The 18,844-nt window shown below is 36.2% G+C and overlaps 1 protein-coding gene across 1 annotated transcript in view; it reads right to left on the bottom strand.

Annotated features, from left to right (window-relative positions):
- LOC138328631 (caldesmon-like) overlaps positions 1-18,117 on the bottom strand; it is a 33,321-nt gene extending 15,204 nt beyond the window's left edge. The window contains exon 1 of the mRNA XM_069275483.1: positions 17,574-18,117. Within this exon, the coding sequence (XP_069131584.1) occupies positions 17,574-17,840 (267 nt within the window). The 5' untranslated portion in view covers positions 17,841-18,117. The remainder of the gene's footprint in view (positions 1-17,573) is intronic.
- Positions 18,118-18,844: the final 727 nt, after the last annotated feature.

Genomic DNA, 18,844 nt, shown 5'->3' on the forward strand with positions numbered 1-18,844 from the left:
ATGATGATGATGATGATGATGATGATGGGTGATGATGAATGATGACATGAAGATGAATGATGATGATGATGATGATGATAATGGGTGATGATAATGATAATGATGAATAATGAAATGAATATGAATGATGATGATGATGATGATGATGATGATGATGATATGATGAACAATTGTAACATGGACAATGGTCTGTTATTGGCAAGATAAGTGAATGTATTTTGATGCAATTAGAACAAAAAAACTATTTTGACATATTTAATTTTAAAGGGAAAATTCACTCAGGCTAATTATTTTACATAACCAAGAAGCAAAATATAGTATAAATGTATTGTTCTACATTTCTTATGAAACATATAACGAAAAACATGAACAACTTCCACGACATTGTAAAGTATTTTAATTAATATCTTTGAAATATCAAATCGTTGATTAATATGATTAAGCAGGTACAATATGGACGCTGTACCCATACCCGAGCCAAAGTCACGCACGTTAAACAAATAAACTACACAACCACTGAGAAGGTGATAAAATGATTTTTATACAAGACAATTCACCTAATAAGGTAAACATACTACTGTCAGAGTGATTTGAGCAGTTCTAGACAACAGTTTCATTACTCTACGAGCAAGGAACAGGGTTCGGCATACAAGAAGTTTGACAACAATGTGTAATGACGGACAGCGAGCGATTTTGAATATCTACACACATGTCACCACCATGGGCTTTTTAAGCATATCACAGTAAAACCGACTGATCTAATTTATAACTGTTTTTTTCCGGTATATGTACAAATTTTAATGTTCTCCTAGACTGAATTGTCCCTTTAAAGTCTATGTTATGAGTCTTCCAAATCCGGTCAATTTTAAAATCGTTACTGTCGCATTATCCTAATTTTTTTGGGAAACAAATTAAAACAAATTATGTTGAAATACATGCTGCAATTGAGATGCCTATAATAATGAATAGAGCTCGGGTAATATTACACTGAAAGCTGTCTAACTATATTGATAATTAAAACATTACACTCAATTATTTATAAAGTATTTGATTGAAATGTATAAAAGTGAAGTCGATACCATCGACTGCTATAGTCACGGCTGATCGACACGTTGATTGCTGCTCTTATCTAGCATTGGACATGTACTAAATCTATGGCAGCTGATGATGATGATAAAGATGAATGATGAGATGATGATGATGATGATGATGATGAGATGATGATGATGATAATGATGAATGATGAGATGTTGTTGTTGATAACAATGATGAATGATGAGATGATGGAGATGATGGTGATGATGGACATTGGTGATGATGGTGATGATGATAATGATGAATGATGAGATGTGTTGTTGTTGTTGATGATGATGATGATGATGATGATGATGATGATGATGATGTGGTGGTGGTGGTGGGTGGTGGTGATGGATGGTGATGATAATGATACATGATGATGATGATGATGATGGTGGTGGTGGTGGTGATGGATGGTGATGATAATGATGCATGATGATGATGATGATGAATGATGATGATGATGGTGGTGATATTGAAAGTGAATAAGAATGAAAGTTTTTTGAAGGTTTTTATTTGTTTATTTTGTTTTATTTATTTATTTATTTATTTATTTATTTTGTTTTATTTATTTATTTATTTATTTATTTATTCATTCATTCATTTATTGTTTTGGTTCCGGAAAGGGAGTCCGATAATTACTTTCTATGGTAATATATAAATCATACACACTATTATGGAGTTTTGCGGATTTTAATTAGTTATAATTCAATTTTCCCGTTTTAAGTCCAACTCGCCAAAATATTTCACACGTAAAAATAACGAACAGTTTGTAAGATATTTAGATGAAAAAGATACCACCATCCTTAAATATCTGATTTCAGTCATATGGGTAAAGTATGTATAAATTTCTCTATATGTGTATCATTTTCCTCTCAAATCAGATACAGTGATTGGATGTTGTTGAATTAATCATCTCAATAACGTGAAGACAATGTCAAGAAAATAATTTTACTTTTATCAACTTGACAATATTATCATTAATTTATGTTCTCGTAAAACCCAGCATTATGATGGAATTTGAATTTCTGTCAGCAATTTATTTTGTCTGAATATCTTGTTATTTTTATGGAGAATATAATATAATTGGCGAAGTTAAGTTTTCTTTAACTAAACGTCCTATCAAAGTTATTAAGTACAACTTTAGTGAATGCATCAATGACACCTGTATTGAAGGAAACTGTGAAAGTATCTTCAAGGAGTGTCTCTTTGTAATGGTCTAGATTTAAGTCACTGAATCATTATTCCAAAGACACCTCAAGCAGAACCTCCCTACCAGTCACATATGCTGGCAATGTACAAACCAGTCACCCCACTTCCTATATGCGTGTACTTTAAATAAATAAAATAAATAAATAGAATGATAAGTATCTCGTGAGATCTACAATGTCCTCAACTAAGAATGACAGATTTTAACCCGTTCCAATTGCACAATTCCACGATTGACTTTGGAGTTTGTAAACATAAGCTGCCCTCGAGGGATTCCCATTTAAATGTCAGTATGTTCATTCTATAGGCATTATGATAGTGGGATTCGTTCAAGAAAACGGTAAAATTTACTACCTATCATGAAAACTGATCAAGTATCACCTATTTACTGGTTTCTGTGAAAACTGAAGCTCTTCAATGAGTTTTTTTGTAATAAACTCCGATATCGACATACATATCTAGAAAATCGTGGAATATTAGAGTAAATGTCTACTGAGATCAAAAAGGTCTCCATCATAATTTTCTCGATGGGTAAACTGATATAGTTTTCCCTTTAATGAAATTGAACATAGGAATAAAGTTAGTTGTCTTGAGATAACGTTGTAGAACAACATAAAAATCAGCTAATGTGACACAAATATGTGACACTTTCATTATGTAAACTATATCAATTGTTATGGGACCCAGACAAAACTAGGTCATTTGTTCTGTAGTATATCTGTAGCACCAGAAAAACTAGGTCATTTGTTGTGAAGTATGAAGGTAACACCAGACAAAACTAGGTCATTTGTTGTGAAGTATGAAGGTAGCACCAGACAAAACTAGGTCATTTGTTGTGAAGTATGAAGGTAGCCCAGACAAAACTAGGTCATTTGTTGTGAAGTATGAAGGTAGCACCAGACAAAACTAGGTCATTTGTTGTGAAGTATGAAGGTAGCCCAGACAAAACTAGGTCATTTTTTGTGTAGTATGAAGGTAGCACCAGACAACACTAGGTCATTTGTTGTGAAGTATGAAGGTAGCACCAGACAAAACTAGGTCATTTGTTGTGTAGTATGAAGGTAGCACCAGACAAAACTAGGTCATTTGTTCTGTAGTATATCTGTAGCACCAGAAAAACTAGGTCATTTGTTGTGAATTGTAGCACCAGACAAAACTAGGTCATTTGTTGTGAAGTATGAAGGTAGCCCAGACAAAACTAGGTCATTTTTTGTGTAGTATGAAGGTAGCACCAGACAAAGCTAGGTCATTTGTTGTGTTGTATATCTGTAGCACCAGACAAAGCTAGGTCATTTGTTGTGTTGTATATCTGTAGCACCAGACAAAACTAGGTCATTTGTTGTGTTGTATATCTGTAGCACCAGACAAAACTAGGTCATTTGTTGTGAAGTATGAAGGTAGCCGAGACAAAACTAGGTCATTTTTTGTGTAGTATGAAGGTAGCACCAGACAAAACTAGGTCATTTGTTGTGAAGTATGAAGGTAGCCCAGACAAAACTAGGTCATTTGTTGTGTAGTATGAAGGTAGCACCAGACAAAACTAGGTCATTTGTTGTGTATGTAGTATGAAGGTAGCATCAGACAAAACTAGGTCATTTGTTGTGTAGTATGATGGTAGCACCAGACAAAACTAGGTCATTTGTTGTGAAGTATGAAGGTAGCCCAGACAAAACTACATGTAGGTCATTTGTTGTGAAGTATGAAGGTAGCCCAGACAAAACTAGGTCATTTGTTGTGTAGTATATCTGTAGCACCAGTTAAAATAGGTCATTTGTTGTGTAGTATATCTGTAGCACCAGAAAAAATAGGTCATTTGTACTGTAGTATGAAGGTAGCACCAGAAAAAATAGGTCATTTGTTGTGAAATCGTTCTGTAAATTAAGTTATAAGATACTTTTACATGTGCAACAGTTTAAGCAATTTAGTTTGAGCATTTTTTATCCATTAAGTTACTTATCACCCAAATCAACGGAAGGTTTTTACGATGAACAAATTACATAGTAGCTTTATACGTTTTCGTATTTAATGGCAATGTCAACGTTAATAATACGTTCGAGAAAAAAATAGCTAAAGTAATCATCATTCACAGCTGAATAATTAAACAACAAAAGACATTGACAACTTTGTAAGATCAGCATGATTACTGTCTGACATAAACTTGGTGTATATCAACACCAGCAGTAAGAAAAGTAAGATAATAATTCTAATAATTAACCAAAGAAAGTTTTTGAATGTATTATTGATAGCCATGAAATTTCTAATTATTATTAAAGCCTGTAATGAAAATCAATGTATAACAGTCGTCTAACACACAGAGAAGTGGACTATTTTCTATATCGACCGAATTTCGCAGTTTTGAGTTAAACATTGATATTCAATAGAACTAATTAAGCACATTCAAAAGGCTTGAACTATTTTTAAATATAATATCTCAGATCAACCATATTTTTGAGTAGACACTAAACTAAAATTAAAAGAACTGATATATAAGTTGCCAGGTTTCTGGTGATATTAATTTAGTAAATAATAATTATAAGCAAGGATGGAAATAGGTAAAAGAAAATAAGTTTCTCACTTGATTGAGATATCTAAATGTGATCATGAAAATATAACTATCGAAGAAGTTCATATCAAAAAGTGGTTGAACATGGATTTTCGTGAATAGCAAAATTAGCCTTTGTCAGCCTAAAACGATTATAAAAGTGACATAAAGTTTTAAGTACGTCTACATCACACTAGAAACACATCCAAGTAATCAAACGATACGTTAAAAGTAAACAGCATTTTTTTTAAAATTTTATTACGGTGAATTTGAGAAATTTTAAACAACTTGGATATGACGGTGTGTAACTTACACACGGAATTAAAACTTACGGAACATGGCAGATTGCAACACAAAATACATTCAACAATGGCAGAACAATACATACACAAAGCAATAAATAAATAGATAAATAAAAAACTTAAGTTCTCTCAATTTGGAAATTACCTTTGCGATACATAGAGTGCATTAAGCTAAGATAATATTTTGGAATAAGACAAAACTGTATCGAATATTCCTCTATTTGTTGCAGATAATTGGTAATTATTTCACAATACCAGTGTACAATGCGCTCGAGTAGTTACTGACAAGTGACGTGTCGAGTTTCAGACGATCGTTGATATGAAATTCCCTGGCCTTTACTAGAACCTTAACCTATGTGTTTTGTTCATTCTGCCAAGTAGTCATATATTAAACAATATCATTTCATTACAAAAAGTAATGGAATTCCTAATCATCCCCTGTACCTATGTGGTACATTGTTAAAGCACGACTTGATATTGGAGATAAATAATTTAGTATACTCTACACAGAAAAGTAAATGCGTGTGTTTTGTGTCAATTGTTTGCGTATAAAAATAAAATAAACACTTCAAAAATTAATAAAACCAGCTGTTCGTCGTTTCCTACAATTGGACAGACATTTGAACTCCGTTTTATAAACATGGCAAGCAAAAATTTATAAGACAACTTGATTTGGCGACTTTTTTTTAAAGTAAGAGAAGACCGGGTCAAATCGAAAGGATCCATTGACACGACCTAACTAGGCCAAGATATATATGGATGGTAGGGCAAAAAAAAACCCCGAAAACCGTCAATGAAAATAAATGGGAAGTACTGAAGATCAATCTAATAATACCAAAAAGCTAGTCTCAATCTTGTTTACTCGAAAAAAAAGTTATATTTGTTATTTATTTGAAATGTTCAATCTTGGGAGTTATTTGATGCAATTGTGGAGCGTCAAACATTTGAAAGTCTCAAGCTTGACTCCCTTCGCTGGATCACAATGGACTTTGGCGATTTTTTGTTTTGTTTTTGTAATATTTTGTTATTATTTTCTGTTTTCATCCTGAAGTAACAGAAATGATGTTATAAACAATTAATATACCAGTGTATATATTAAGTTGAACAATACCAGTGTATATATCTATATGTTACTGTAGTATACAGGTAGTATACAGATTTGGATAATAAAAAAAGAGTTATATTATTTTTTCCGAACCATTGTTTGGATCCAATGTACAGTATGTAACCGTTTTGATCAATAGAACAAAGTCCAACTACCTGTAGCTACAGAAAACATAAATTAGCAGATATGAAAAAGATCCTTTTCACATTATCCAGTTACATATAGAAAAAATAATTGACAATCATGGAAGGTATGAGTAGATATATCATATTACTGTTTATAAATCAATCATTTTAACAACAAAAATTATCAAAAGGAATTACGTCATATGGTTACTCACAGAGATCAAATTGAAAAAGTTGTTTTTGTTTTTTATTTTGGTAAAAAAACACGTCATGTAATTAACAATTTAAATTGTTAAAGTCCTTCCGTGTAATCTATTACCTGTAAAGGTGATTTGAAATATGATTGGAAATATGATTTCCGATAACATTTCCTACACACACATCAAAAAGTCGATGTATTTAATTATGGTTATATATATATATATATATATATATATATATAATATAAACGCTGTTGTCGAAAGAAATTTACCCCGTTTTAAATACAGACACCAAGTTCAAATTGTCCACGCATGCTGTAAAGGCTGCATTTAATTATATATTAGTGAGATTTTATAGAACTAAAAATATAAAAAAAAAAATCATTAAGAAAAGATATAATTTAGAATAGTTTGTTTTAAAAACTTTGTTTTAAGAAATTTCTTCTTCTGTTTTGTTAATGTAAAATGTATCAATATTTGTTGATACCTAAGGTTTCTGAGATTTTTTTTCCGATTTTTTCCGTATATATTTGTTTTTGTTTTTTATTTTGGTTCCAGCATAATTTGCGCTCAAATCTGACAAAACTGTCACCATTATTTTTCTGAAAGAGGATAACCTACTAAACATTTTGGTATATGACGTCAAGCTTCATAAAGAAATGCCCACGGAACCCCAAAAAACCTAACAGAAGTAAAGCCACCTGACTAAACATTGTGTTACTAAGTAATACCAAATAGAAACAGCAATTTGAAGTACGAGTAATTAATATAATCTTTAAGTATTTATAATTATCATGTTTTCGTGGTTGAAAACACCCTACTATTATAAATTATGCGGGAACTACTCATAACCATATTTTTTGTTACAAGAAAAAACAAGCAGGTGATATTAAATATGACAGGAAGGATAATAACATATTGACAATGTAGGAAATATTTTGAAAAAAAAATCAGCTGGATTAATATAGCCAGAACTTATAGTGTTTGTAGTATTGTAGGCTTTCTTTGTAGCTACTACTTTTACAATGTTGGCGGGTCCTCTGGGGTTTACCCTTGGCAATGTGTTGACGATGTCTGATATCAGTGTCATTATAGTATACTCGCCCTTTATATATATATGTATATATAATCGATATTTAATGATATAATTAGCAGATGCAGTGAACTTGAGTGACATCAATTTTTTTTAAAGTTCGGTTCCATCCGTTTAATATCACTGTAAGTATTTATTCAGACGTTCGGCTCCCGAGGAGGCCACACACTGGGTGCTGTCCCTTGGGCAAGACATGTCACCGGTTCTTAAGTGGTTGAAGGTCTGTTTAAAATATATTTGTAACATATAAATTTAGAATAATTAAATAATTGTAAAAATATATTTATATATATTATATATATATTACAGTCAGATCTTCGACTTTTTGACCAACACCGTGAACCATAAAACATGGAAAACATTCTATGTTATCATATTGGATTTAAATGTAGAAAAGTACATGGCAAACATCTTTAGATTAGACATAAACGTGCGTGATAGGCGTCTTTGGATTAGACACAAACCTACATGGTAAACGTCTTTGGTTTGGACACAATAGTACATGGTAGGCGTCTTTGGATTGGACACAAACGTACATGGTAAACATCTTTGTATTGGACACAAACGTACATGGTAAACATCTTTGTATTGGACACAAAGGTACATGGTAAACATCTTTGTATTGGACACAAACGTACATGGTAAACATCTTTGTATTGGACACAAACGTACATGGGTAGGCGTCTTGGTATTGGATACAAAAGGTACATGGTAAAACGTCTTTGTATTGGACACAAACGTACATGGAAAACGTCTTTGAATTGGACACAAACGTACATGGTAAACGTCTTTGAATTGGACACAAACGTACATGGTAAAACGTCTTTGTATTGGACACAAATACATGGTAAACGTCTTTAATTGGACACAAAAGGTACATGGTAACGTCTTTGGAATTGGACACAAACGTACATGGTAAACGTCTTTGTATTGGACACAAACGTACATGGTAAACGTCTTTGAATTGGACACAAACGTACATGGTAAACGTCTTTGTATTGGACACAAACGTACATGGTAACGTCTTTGTATTGGACACAAAGGTACATGGTAAAGTCTTTGTATTGGACACAAACGTACATGGTAAACGTCTTTGAATTGGACACAAACGTACATGGTAAACGTCTTTGAATTGGACACAAACGTACATGGTAAACGTCTTTGAATTGGACACATGGTACATGGTAAACGTCTTTGGATTGGACACAAAACGTACATGGTAACGTCTTTTGTATTGGACACAAACGTACATGGTAAACGTCTTTTGGATAGGACACAAACGTACATGGTAAACGTCTTTGTATTGGACACAAACGTACATGGTAAACGTCTTTGGATTGGACACAAACGTACATGGTAAACGTCTTTGTATTGGACACAAACGTACATGGTAAACGTCTTTGATTGGACACAAACGTACATGGTAAACGTCTTTGATTGGACACAAAGGTACATGGTAACGTCTTTGTATTGGACACAAACGTACATGGTAAACGTCTTTGATTCTACATGGTAAAGTCTTTGATTGGACACAAACGTACATGGTAAACGTCTTTGTATTGGACACAAACGTACATGGTAAACATCTTTGTATTGGACACAAACGTACATGGTAAACGTCTTTGTATTGGACACAAACGTACATGGTAAACGTCTTTGAATTGGACACAAAGGTACATGGTAAACGTCTTTGTATTGGACACAAACGTACATGGTAAACGTCTTTGGATTGGACACAAACGTACATGGTAAACGTCTTTGGATTGGACACAAACGTACATGGTAAACGTCTTTGTATTGGACACAAACGTACATGGTAAACGTCTTTGAATTGGACACAAACGTACATGGTAAACGTCTTTGGATTGGACACAAACGTACATGGTAACGTCTTTGGATTGGACACAAAAACATGGTACGTCTTGTATTGGACACAAGTACATGGTAAACGTCTTTGTATTGGACACAAACGTACATGGTAAACGTCTTTGGAATTGGACACAAACGTACATGGTAAACGTCTTTGGATTGGACACAAACGTACATGGTAAACGTCGTCTTTGGATTGGACACAAAGGTACATGGTAAACGTCTTTGTATTGGACACAAAGAACGTAGTACATGGTAAACGTCTTTGGATTGGACACAAACGTACATGGTAAACGTCTTTAGATTGGAGACAAACGTCCATGGTAAACGTCTTTGTATTGGACACAAACGTACATGGTAAACGTCTTTGGATTGGACACAAACGTATATGGTAAACATCTTTGTATTGGATACAAACGTACATGGTAAACGTCTTTGAATTGGACACAAACGTACATGGTAAACTTCTTTAGATTGGACACAAACGTCCATGGTAAACGTCTTTATATTGGACACAAACGTACATGGTTAACGTCTTTGGATTGGACACAAACGTACATGGTATGCGTCTTGGGGATAAGACACAAACGTACATGGTAGGCGTCTTTGGATTGGACACAAACGTACATGGTAAACGTCTTTGTATTGGACACAAACGTACATGGTAAACGTCTTTGGATTGGACACAAACGTACATGGTAGGCGTCTTTGGATTGGACACAAACGTGCATGGTAGGCGTCTTTAGATTGGACACAAACGTACATGGTAAACGTCTTTGGATTGGACACAAACGTACATGGTAGGCGTCTTTTGGATTCTTTTGATTAGACACAAACGTACATGGTAAACGTCTTTGGATTGGACACAAACGTACAAGGTAGGCGTCTTTGGATTAGACATAAACGTACATGATGAACGTCTTTGGATTGAATACAAACGTGCATGGTAGGTGTCTTTGGATTGGACACAAACATACATGGTAAACGTCTTTATATTGGACACAAAATACATGGTAAACGTCTTTGTATTGGACACAAACGTACATGGTAGGCGTCTTTGGATTAGACACAAACGTACATGGTAGGCGTCTTTGGATTGGACACAAACGTACATGGTAGGCGTCTTTGGATTAGACACAAACGTACATGGTAAACGTCTTTGGATTGGACACAAACGTACATGGTAAACGTCTTTGGATTGGACACAAACGTACATGGTAAACGTCTTTGGATTGGACACAAACGTACATGGTAGGCGTCTTTGGATTGGACACAAACGTACATGGTAAACGTCTTTGGATTGGACACAAACGTACATGGTAAACGTCTTTGGATTGGACACAAACGTACATGGTAAACGTCTTTATTGGACACAAACGTACATGGTAAACGTCTTTATTGGATTGGAACACAAACGTACATGGTAAACGTCTTTGGATTGGACACAAACGTACATGGTAGGCGTCTTTGGATTAGACACAAACGTACATGGTAGGAGTCTTTGGATTGGACACAAACGTACATGGTAAACGTCTTTATATTAGACACAAACTACATGGTTAACGTCTTTGGATAGGACACAAACGTACATGGTAAACGTCTTTGGATTGGACACAAACGTATATGGTAGGCGTCTTTGGATTGGACACAAACGTACATGGTAAATGTCTTTAGATTGGACACAAACGTGCATGGTAGGCGTCTTTGGATTGAGACACAAACGTACATGGTAAACGTCACTTTGTATTGGACACAAAAGTACATGGTAGGCGTCTTTGTGGATTGGACACAAACGTACATCATGGTAAACGTCTTTGGTATGGACACAAACGTGCATGGTAGGCGTCTTTGGATTAAACACAAACGTATATGGTAGGCATCTTTGGATTAGACACAAACGTACATGGTAAACGTCTTTGAATTGGACAAAAACGTGCATGGTAAACGTCTTTGGATTGGACACAAACGTTCATGGTAAACGTCTTTGTATTGGACACAAACGTACATGGTAAACGTCTTTGAATTGGACACAAACGTACATGGTAAACTTCTTTAGATTGGACACAAACGTACATGGTAAACGTCTTTGGATTGGACACAAACGTACATGGTAAACATCTTTGTATTGGACACAAACGTACATGGTAAACGTCTTTGAATTGGACACAAAGGTACATGGTAAGGCGTCTTTGGATTGGACACAAACGTACATGAAACGTAGGACACAAACGTCTTTGGATTAGATTGGACACAAAACGTACATGGTAAACGTCTTTGGATTGGACACAAACGTACATAGTAGGCGTCTTTGGATTGGACACAAACGTACATGGTAAACGTCTTTGGTTGGACACAAACGTTACATGGTAGGCGTCTTTGGATTAGACACAAATGTACATGTGGTAACGTCTTTCATATTGGACACAAACGTACATGGTAGGCGTCTTTGGATTGGACACAAACGTTTGGTAGGCGTCTTTGGATTGGACACAAACGTACATGGTAGGCGTCTTTGGATTGGACACAAACGTACATGGTAAACGTCTTTGGATTGGACACAAACGTACATGGTAGGCGTCTTTGGATTGGACACAAACGTACATGGTAAACGTCTTTGGATTGGACACAAACGTACATGGTAGGCGTCTTTGGATTAAGACAACAAACGTACATGGTAGGTCGTCTTTGGATTGGACACAAACGTACATGGTAGGCGTCTTTGGATTGGACACAAACATACATGGTAAACGTCTTTATATTGGACACAAAATACATGGTAAACGTCTTTGTATTGGACACAAACGTACATGGTAGGCGTCTTTGGATTAGACACAAACGTACATGGTAGGCGTCTTTGTATTGGACACAAACGTACATGGTAGGCGTCTTTGGATTAGACACAAACGTACATGGTAGGCGTCTTTGGATTGGACACAAACGTACATGGTAGGCGTCTTTGGATTAGACACAAACGTACATGGTAAACGTCTTTGGATTGGACACAAACGTACATGGTAAACGTCTTTGGATTGGACACAAACGTAAATGGTAAACGTCTTTGGATTGGACACAAACGTACATGGTAAACGTCTTTGTATTGGACACAAACGTACATGGTAAACGTCTTTGGATTGGACACAAACGTACATGGTAAACGTCTTTGGATTGGACACAAACGTACATGGTAAACGTCTTTGGATTGGACACAAACGTACATGGTAAACGTCTTTGGATTGGACACAAACGTACATGGTAGGCGTCTTTGGATTGGACACAAACGTACATGGTAAACGTCTTTGTATTGGACACAAACGTACATGGTAGGCGTCTTTGGATTGGACACAAACGTACATGGTAGGCGTCTTTAGATTGGACACAAACGTACATGGTAAACGTCTTTGTATTGGACACAAACGTACATGGTAGGCGTCTTTGGATTGGACACAAACGTACATGGTAGGCGTCTTTGGATTAGACACAAACGGTACATGGTAAACGTCTTTGGATTGGACACAAACGTCTTTTGGATTACATGGTAGGTTGTCTTTGAATTGGACACAAACGTACATGGTAAAGGCGTCTTTGGATTCGGACACAAACGTACATGGTTAACGTCTTTGGACACAAAATTACATGATAAACGTCTTTGGATGACACAAACGTACATGGTAGGCGTCTTTGGATTGGATACAAACGTGCATGGTAGGTGTCTTTGGATTGGACACAAACGTACATGGTAAACGTCTTTATATTGGACACAAAATACATGGTAAACGTCTTTGTATTGGACACAAACGTACATTGTAGGCGTCTTTGGATTAGACACAAACGTACATGTTTAACGTCTTTGTATTGACACAAACGTACATGGTAGGCGTCTTTGGATTAGATAAAAACGTACATGGTAGGCGTCTTTGTATTGAACACAAACGTACATGGTAGGCGTCTTTGGATTAGACACAAACGTACATGGTAGGCGTCTTTGGATTGGACACAAACGTACATGGTAGGCGTCTTTGGATTAGACACAAACGTACATGGTAGGCGTCTTTGGATTGGACACAAACGTACATGGTAGGCGTCTTTGGATTCGACACAAACGTACATGGTAAACGTCCTTTGGATTGGGACACAAACGTAACACATGGTAGGCGTCTTTGGATTGGACACAAACGTACATGGTAGGCGTCTTTTGTATTGGACACAAACGTAACATGGATAGGCGTCTTTGGATTGGACACAAACGTACATGGTAGGCGTCTTTGGATTGGACACAAACGTACATGGTAGGCGTCTTTTGATTGGACACAAACGTGCATGGTAGGCGTCTTTTGATTAGACACAAACGTACATGGTAAACGTCTTTGGATTGGACATAAAACGTACATGGTAAACGTCTTTGGATTGGACACAAAACGTACATGGTTAAACGTCTTTGGATTGGACACAAACGTACATGGTAGACGTCTTTGTATTGGACACAAACGTACATGGTAGGCGTCTTTGGATTGGACACAAACGTACATGGTAGGCGTCTTTGGATATTGGACACAAACGTACATGGTAAAACGTCTTTTGGATTGGACACAAACGTACATGGTAGGCGTCTTTGGATTGGACACAAACGTACAAACGTACATGATGGTAGGCGTCTTTGTATTGGACACAAACGTACATGGTAGGGCGTCTTTGGATTGGACACAAACGTACATGGTAGGCGTCTTTGGATTCGACACAAACGTACATGGTAGGCGTCTTTGGATTAGACACAAACGTACATGGTAAACGTCTTTGGATTGGACACAAACGTACATGGTAGGCGTCTCGGGATTCGACACAAACGTACATGGTAGGCGTCTTTGTATTAGACACAAACGTACATGGTAGGCGTCTTTGGATTGGACACAAAAACATACATGGTATTGGCGTCTTTGTATTGGACACAAACGTACATGGTAGGCGTCTTTGGATTGGACACAAACGTACATGGTAGGCGTCTTTGGATTGGACACAAACGTACATGGTAGGCGTCTTTGGATTGGACACAAACGTACATGGTAGGCGTCTTTGGATTAGACACAAACGTACATGGTAAACGTCTTTGGATTGGACACAAACGTGCATGGTAGGCGTCTTTGGATTAGACACAAACGTACATGGTAAACGTCTTTGGATTGGACACAAACGTACATGGTAGGCGTCTTTGGATTGGACACAAAACATACATGGTAGCGTCTTTAGTATTGGACACAAACGTACATGGTTAGGCGTCTTTGGATTAGACACAAATGTACATGGTAGGCGTCTTTTGGACAAAATTGGACACACAAACGTACATGGTAAACGTCTTTGTATTGGACACAAACGTACATGGTAAACGTCTTTGGATTGGACACAAACGTACATGGTAAACGTCTTTGGATTGGACACAAACGTACATGGTAAACGTCTTTGGATTGGACACAAACGTACATGGTAAACGTCTTTGTATTGGACACAAACGTACATGGTAGGCGTCTTTGGATTAGACAAAAACGTACATGGTAGGCGTCTTTGTATTGGACACAAACGTACATGGTAGGCGTCTTTGGATTGGACACAAAAACGTACATGGTACGTCTTTGGATTAGACACAAACGTACATGTAAATATCCTTTGTATTGGGACACAAACGTACTTGGTAGCGCCTCTTTGGATTAGACACAAACGTACATGGGTAAGGCGTCTTTGTATTGGACACAAACGTACATGGTAGGCGTCTTTGGATTAGACACAAAACGTACATGGTAAACGTCTTTGTATTGGACACAAACGTACATGGTAAACGTCTTTGGAATGGACACAAACGTACATGGTAAACGTCTTTGGATTGAACACAAACGTACATAGTAGGCGTCTTTGGATTAGACACAAATGTACATGGTAAACGTCTTTGGAATGGACACAAACGTACATGGTAAACGTCTTTGGATTGGACACAAACGTACATGGTAGGCGTCTTTGGATTAGACACAAACGTACATGGTAGGTGTCTTTGGATTAGACACAAACGTACATGGTAAACGTCTTTGGATTGGACACAAACGTACATGGTAAACGTCTTTGGATTGGACACAAACGTACATGGTAGGCGTCTTTGGATTAGACACAAACGTACATGGTAAACGTCTTTGGAATGGACACAAACGTACATGGTAGGCGTCTTTGGATTGGACACAAACGTACATGGTAAACGTCTTTGGATTGGACACAAACGTACATGGTAGGCGTCTTTGGATTGGACACAAACGTACATGGTAAACGTCTTTGGATTGGACACAAACGTACATGGTAAGGCGTCTTTGGATTGGACACAAACGTACATGACACAAACATACATGGTAGGCGTCTTTGGATTGGACACAAACGTACATGGTAGGCGTCTTTGGATTGGACACAAACGTACATGGTAAACGTCTTTGGATTGGACACAAACGTACATGGTAAACGTCTTTGGATTGGACACAAACGTACATGGTAGGCGTCTTTGGATTGGACACAAACGTACATGGTAAACGTCTTTGGATTGGACACAAACGTACATAGTAGACGTCTTTGGAATAGACACAAACGTACACGATAAGGGTCTTTGGATTAGACACAAACGTGCATGATAAGCGTCTTTGGATTAGACATAAATGTGCATTGTGAGTGACCTTGGAATGAACACAAATGTGCATAGTTTTATTTCTTGACTCGAGTCTCGTGGTTCAATTTTTACTTCATGATTTATCGCTGTGGCATCAATTTGGATTGAGATTTCGTTACTTTGTCATTGTTTGTTTGTGTTTTTACTATTTATAATAACCTAAAGAAAAAAGTTCAGTGATGTATTTTGCCCAGTGATTCGTTATTTTGTAGTTAGCAGATTTACTACTAGTTTTAGCGGGTAAATGATTGGGTTGTACCGTTTTCTATTTATTTTACTTTATTTCCTGAAAATTTCATTGGTACCTGACCATTCCACCAACCAACTAAAGTTGGATAAGAAAGTCTCATTCCATTTGCATACAAAAAGAATTGTTGTTAGTGTTAGTTAATATAAAGTTCACAACACCCAGTGCAGAGAGTCAAATAATTTTGCATATACAGTATCTATTACGATAGGGTTTATGTTATTGATTTACATGACAGTTTATTAATATAAATATTTATGCTTTCTGATGTCAGCGACCTCCAATGATAAGAATTATCAGTATAATAGATCCTGATGTATATTTTTAGATCTGTTTCAATGACAAACAAGCGCAACAAATCATGCGACTTATAACTGAATACATCAACCATTTGAACAAACAACAGAGATGTACGAGTGGGCAAAGCAACTCTGATGGCATTGAACTATTGTTTAAATGATAATTTTAAACAAAACTAATCCCAAAAATTAAATTTCAACAAAGAAAACATATATCATTTGCTGTTTTATCTGTTCCAATGGGTACTCGTGAACCCATTGGAGAAAATTTAGATTCATATATAGAAGTATCAGATTTTTGATTTTGTCTTAACTTTGTTTAACTTGCATTTGTTATCCATCAAACCACCTGGATCCAATATCAAAATGCCATGTAGTTCTTATCTCTTACTATAAATTATAGTTAACATGAAAGAACGATTTCAAGGTAGTATTTTCACATGAACGCACTTTCAGTTAAAATTTCCCTTAGACCCTTTCCAAGACAAGCACATTAGTAAATCTTCTGTAACGTGTGTGACGATAACTTCATAAAAACCCTCTGATAAATTCCTACTGTTTGTTTATAAATGCAACTGTCTTGACAAAGCACCTAAAGACTATTGCGATAGTAAAGTTAGTTTATTATTTTCATTTGTCGCCGAGATGCGACCAACAAGTATTCATAAACGCAATCAGAACATGTAAAACTTACTGGTTTAGATTAAACGATAAGTGAATGAAACAATTTTGCAATACATGTTGTCCAATGACGTTTCCCACAAACATTTGATTAATAAAAACCAAAAACTGAAAACGTATTCCAATGGAAACTTACTGGAGTATGACGTGGTTCCTCTTCTACCTCTTCTTCAGGAAAGCTGTATTCTGTATGCTCTCCATTTTGGTATAAGTTGAGATCCACGGATGGCGTTTCCTGGACACTCCTGGCTTGAGCTGTACTGGGCCCAGATGACTGTTGACTGACCGGACGCTTGGACTTCCTTGACCGGATGGTCCGTATGATCTCTCTGAAGGCCTCGAATTGGTCATCGTCGGACCCATCATCAGTAGTTTCCGTGGGCCGTCTGCCCCGACCAGACATCCCGAGTTGTTTATCCTACTAATTAGTATCTTTCAACAAACTGGCACCGCTGGGTACTCCCATTGCCAGACGAAAGTCAACACATAGTTCTCATGAATGACATTCAATCAATTTGTTATCGATTTATATCCTTGTGTACTTATAATTATAACTTCAAAATGTATCGATTCAACTTATTAACAAAACAAATTATCTCCATAGTTATATATATATGATAACATTTCTGTTGTCTGGGATGGTTTCGATCTTGACATTGTCACCCGGCTTTATGTTTGTCGCCTGTTCTCCCGTATCTACACTTATCAACAGGGTTTGGACTGAACGCCTTGCCACATGATTAATTATTAATACGAGTAAAATACATTTTTAATGTATGTGTCGATATAATAAGCAATGCGGGGTGTTCTAATCCATGACTTCGATCGCGTGAAGCCAGTCTAGGGTAGAAATACAACTACATCAGAGGTTTCCATGGTACTACAAAATAATGGACAGCGAGCAGCACTGTCAGGAGGATGACAAGCTATTCCAATGATACCTAATGAAGGGTAGCGGCATTTCCCAGAAAGGGAATACACCCCACTGTATACACAGGATCTGTACTGGCAGACGACCATGTTGTTTAGATTTGTGTATTGATCTGATAAATATTACCTATCATATGCATATTGTTTTGTACCATGTGGCATGATATATCACGTAGTGTACATTGTTTCAAAGCACGTGTTATGCGGACATTGCTTGGAAATATTAGCTTAAATGTTTTTTTTTTATTTTTATTTTTAGTTTATGATAATTCAGCGTCAAAATTATATGCCATATATTTTATCAGAAAACTTTTTGAAAAATTAATGATAAACAGGGAAGTATTTATAATGATTATCTAATGTAACATAACAGATGACAACGATGTTTTTTTCAATTCTATACTAATTTTGAGAGTACGCCCATTGTCAACAAGGTGGTATGTAGTTTAATCTACCAGCCACTGCAGTCATGATATA

This window comes from Argopecten irradians, chromosome 1 (genome assembly GCF_041381155.1).
Source record: "Argopecten irradians isolate NY chromosome 1, Ai_NY, whole genome shotgun sequence".
NCBI lineage: Eukaryota > Metazoa > Mollusca > Bivalvia > Pectinida > Pectinidae > Argopecten > Argopecten irradians.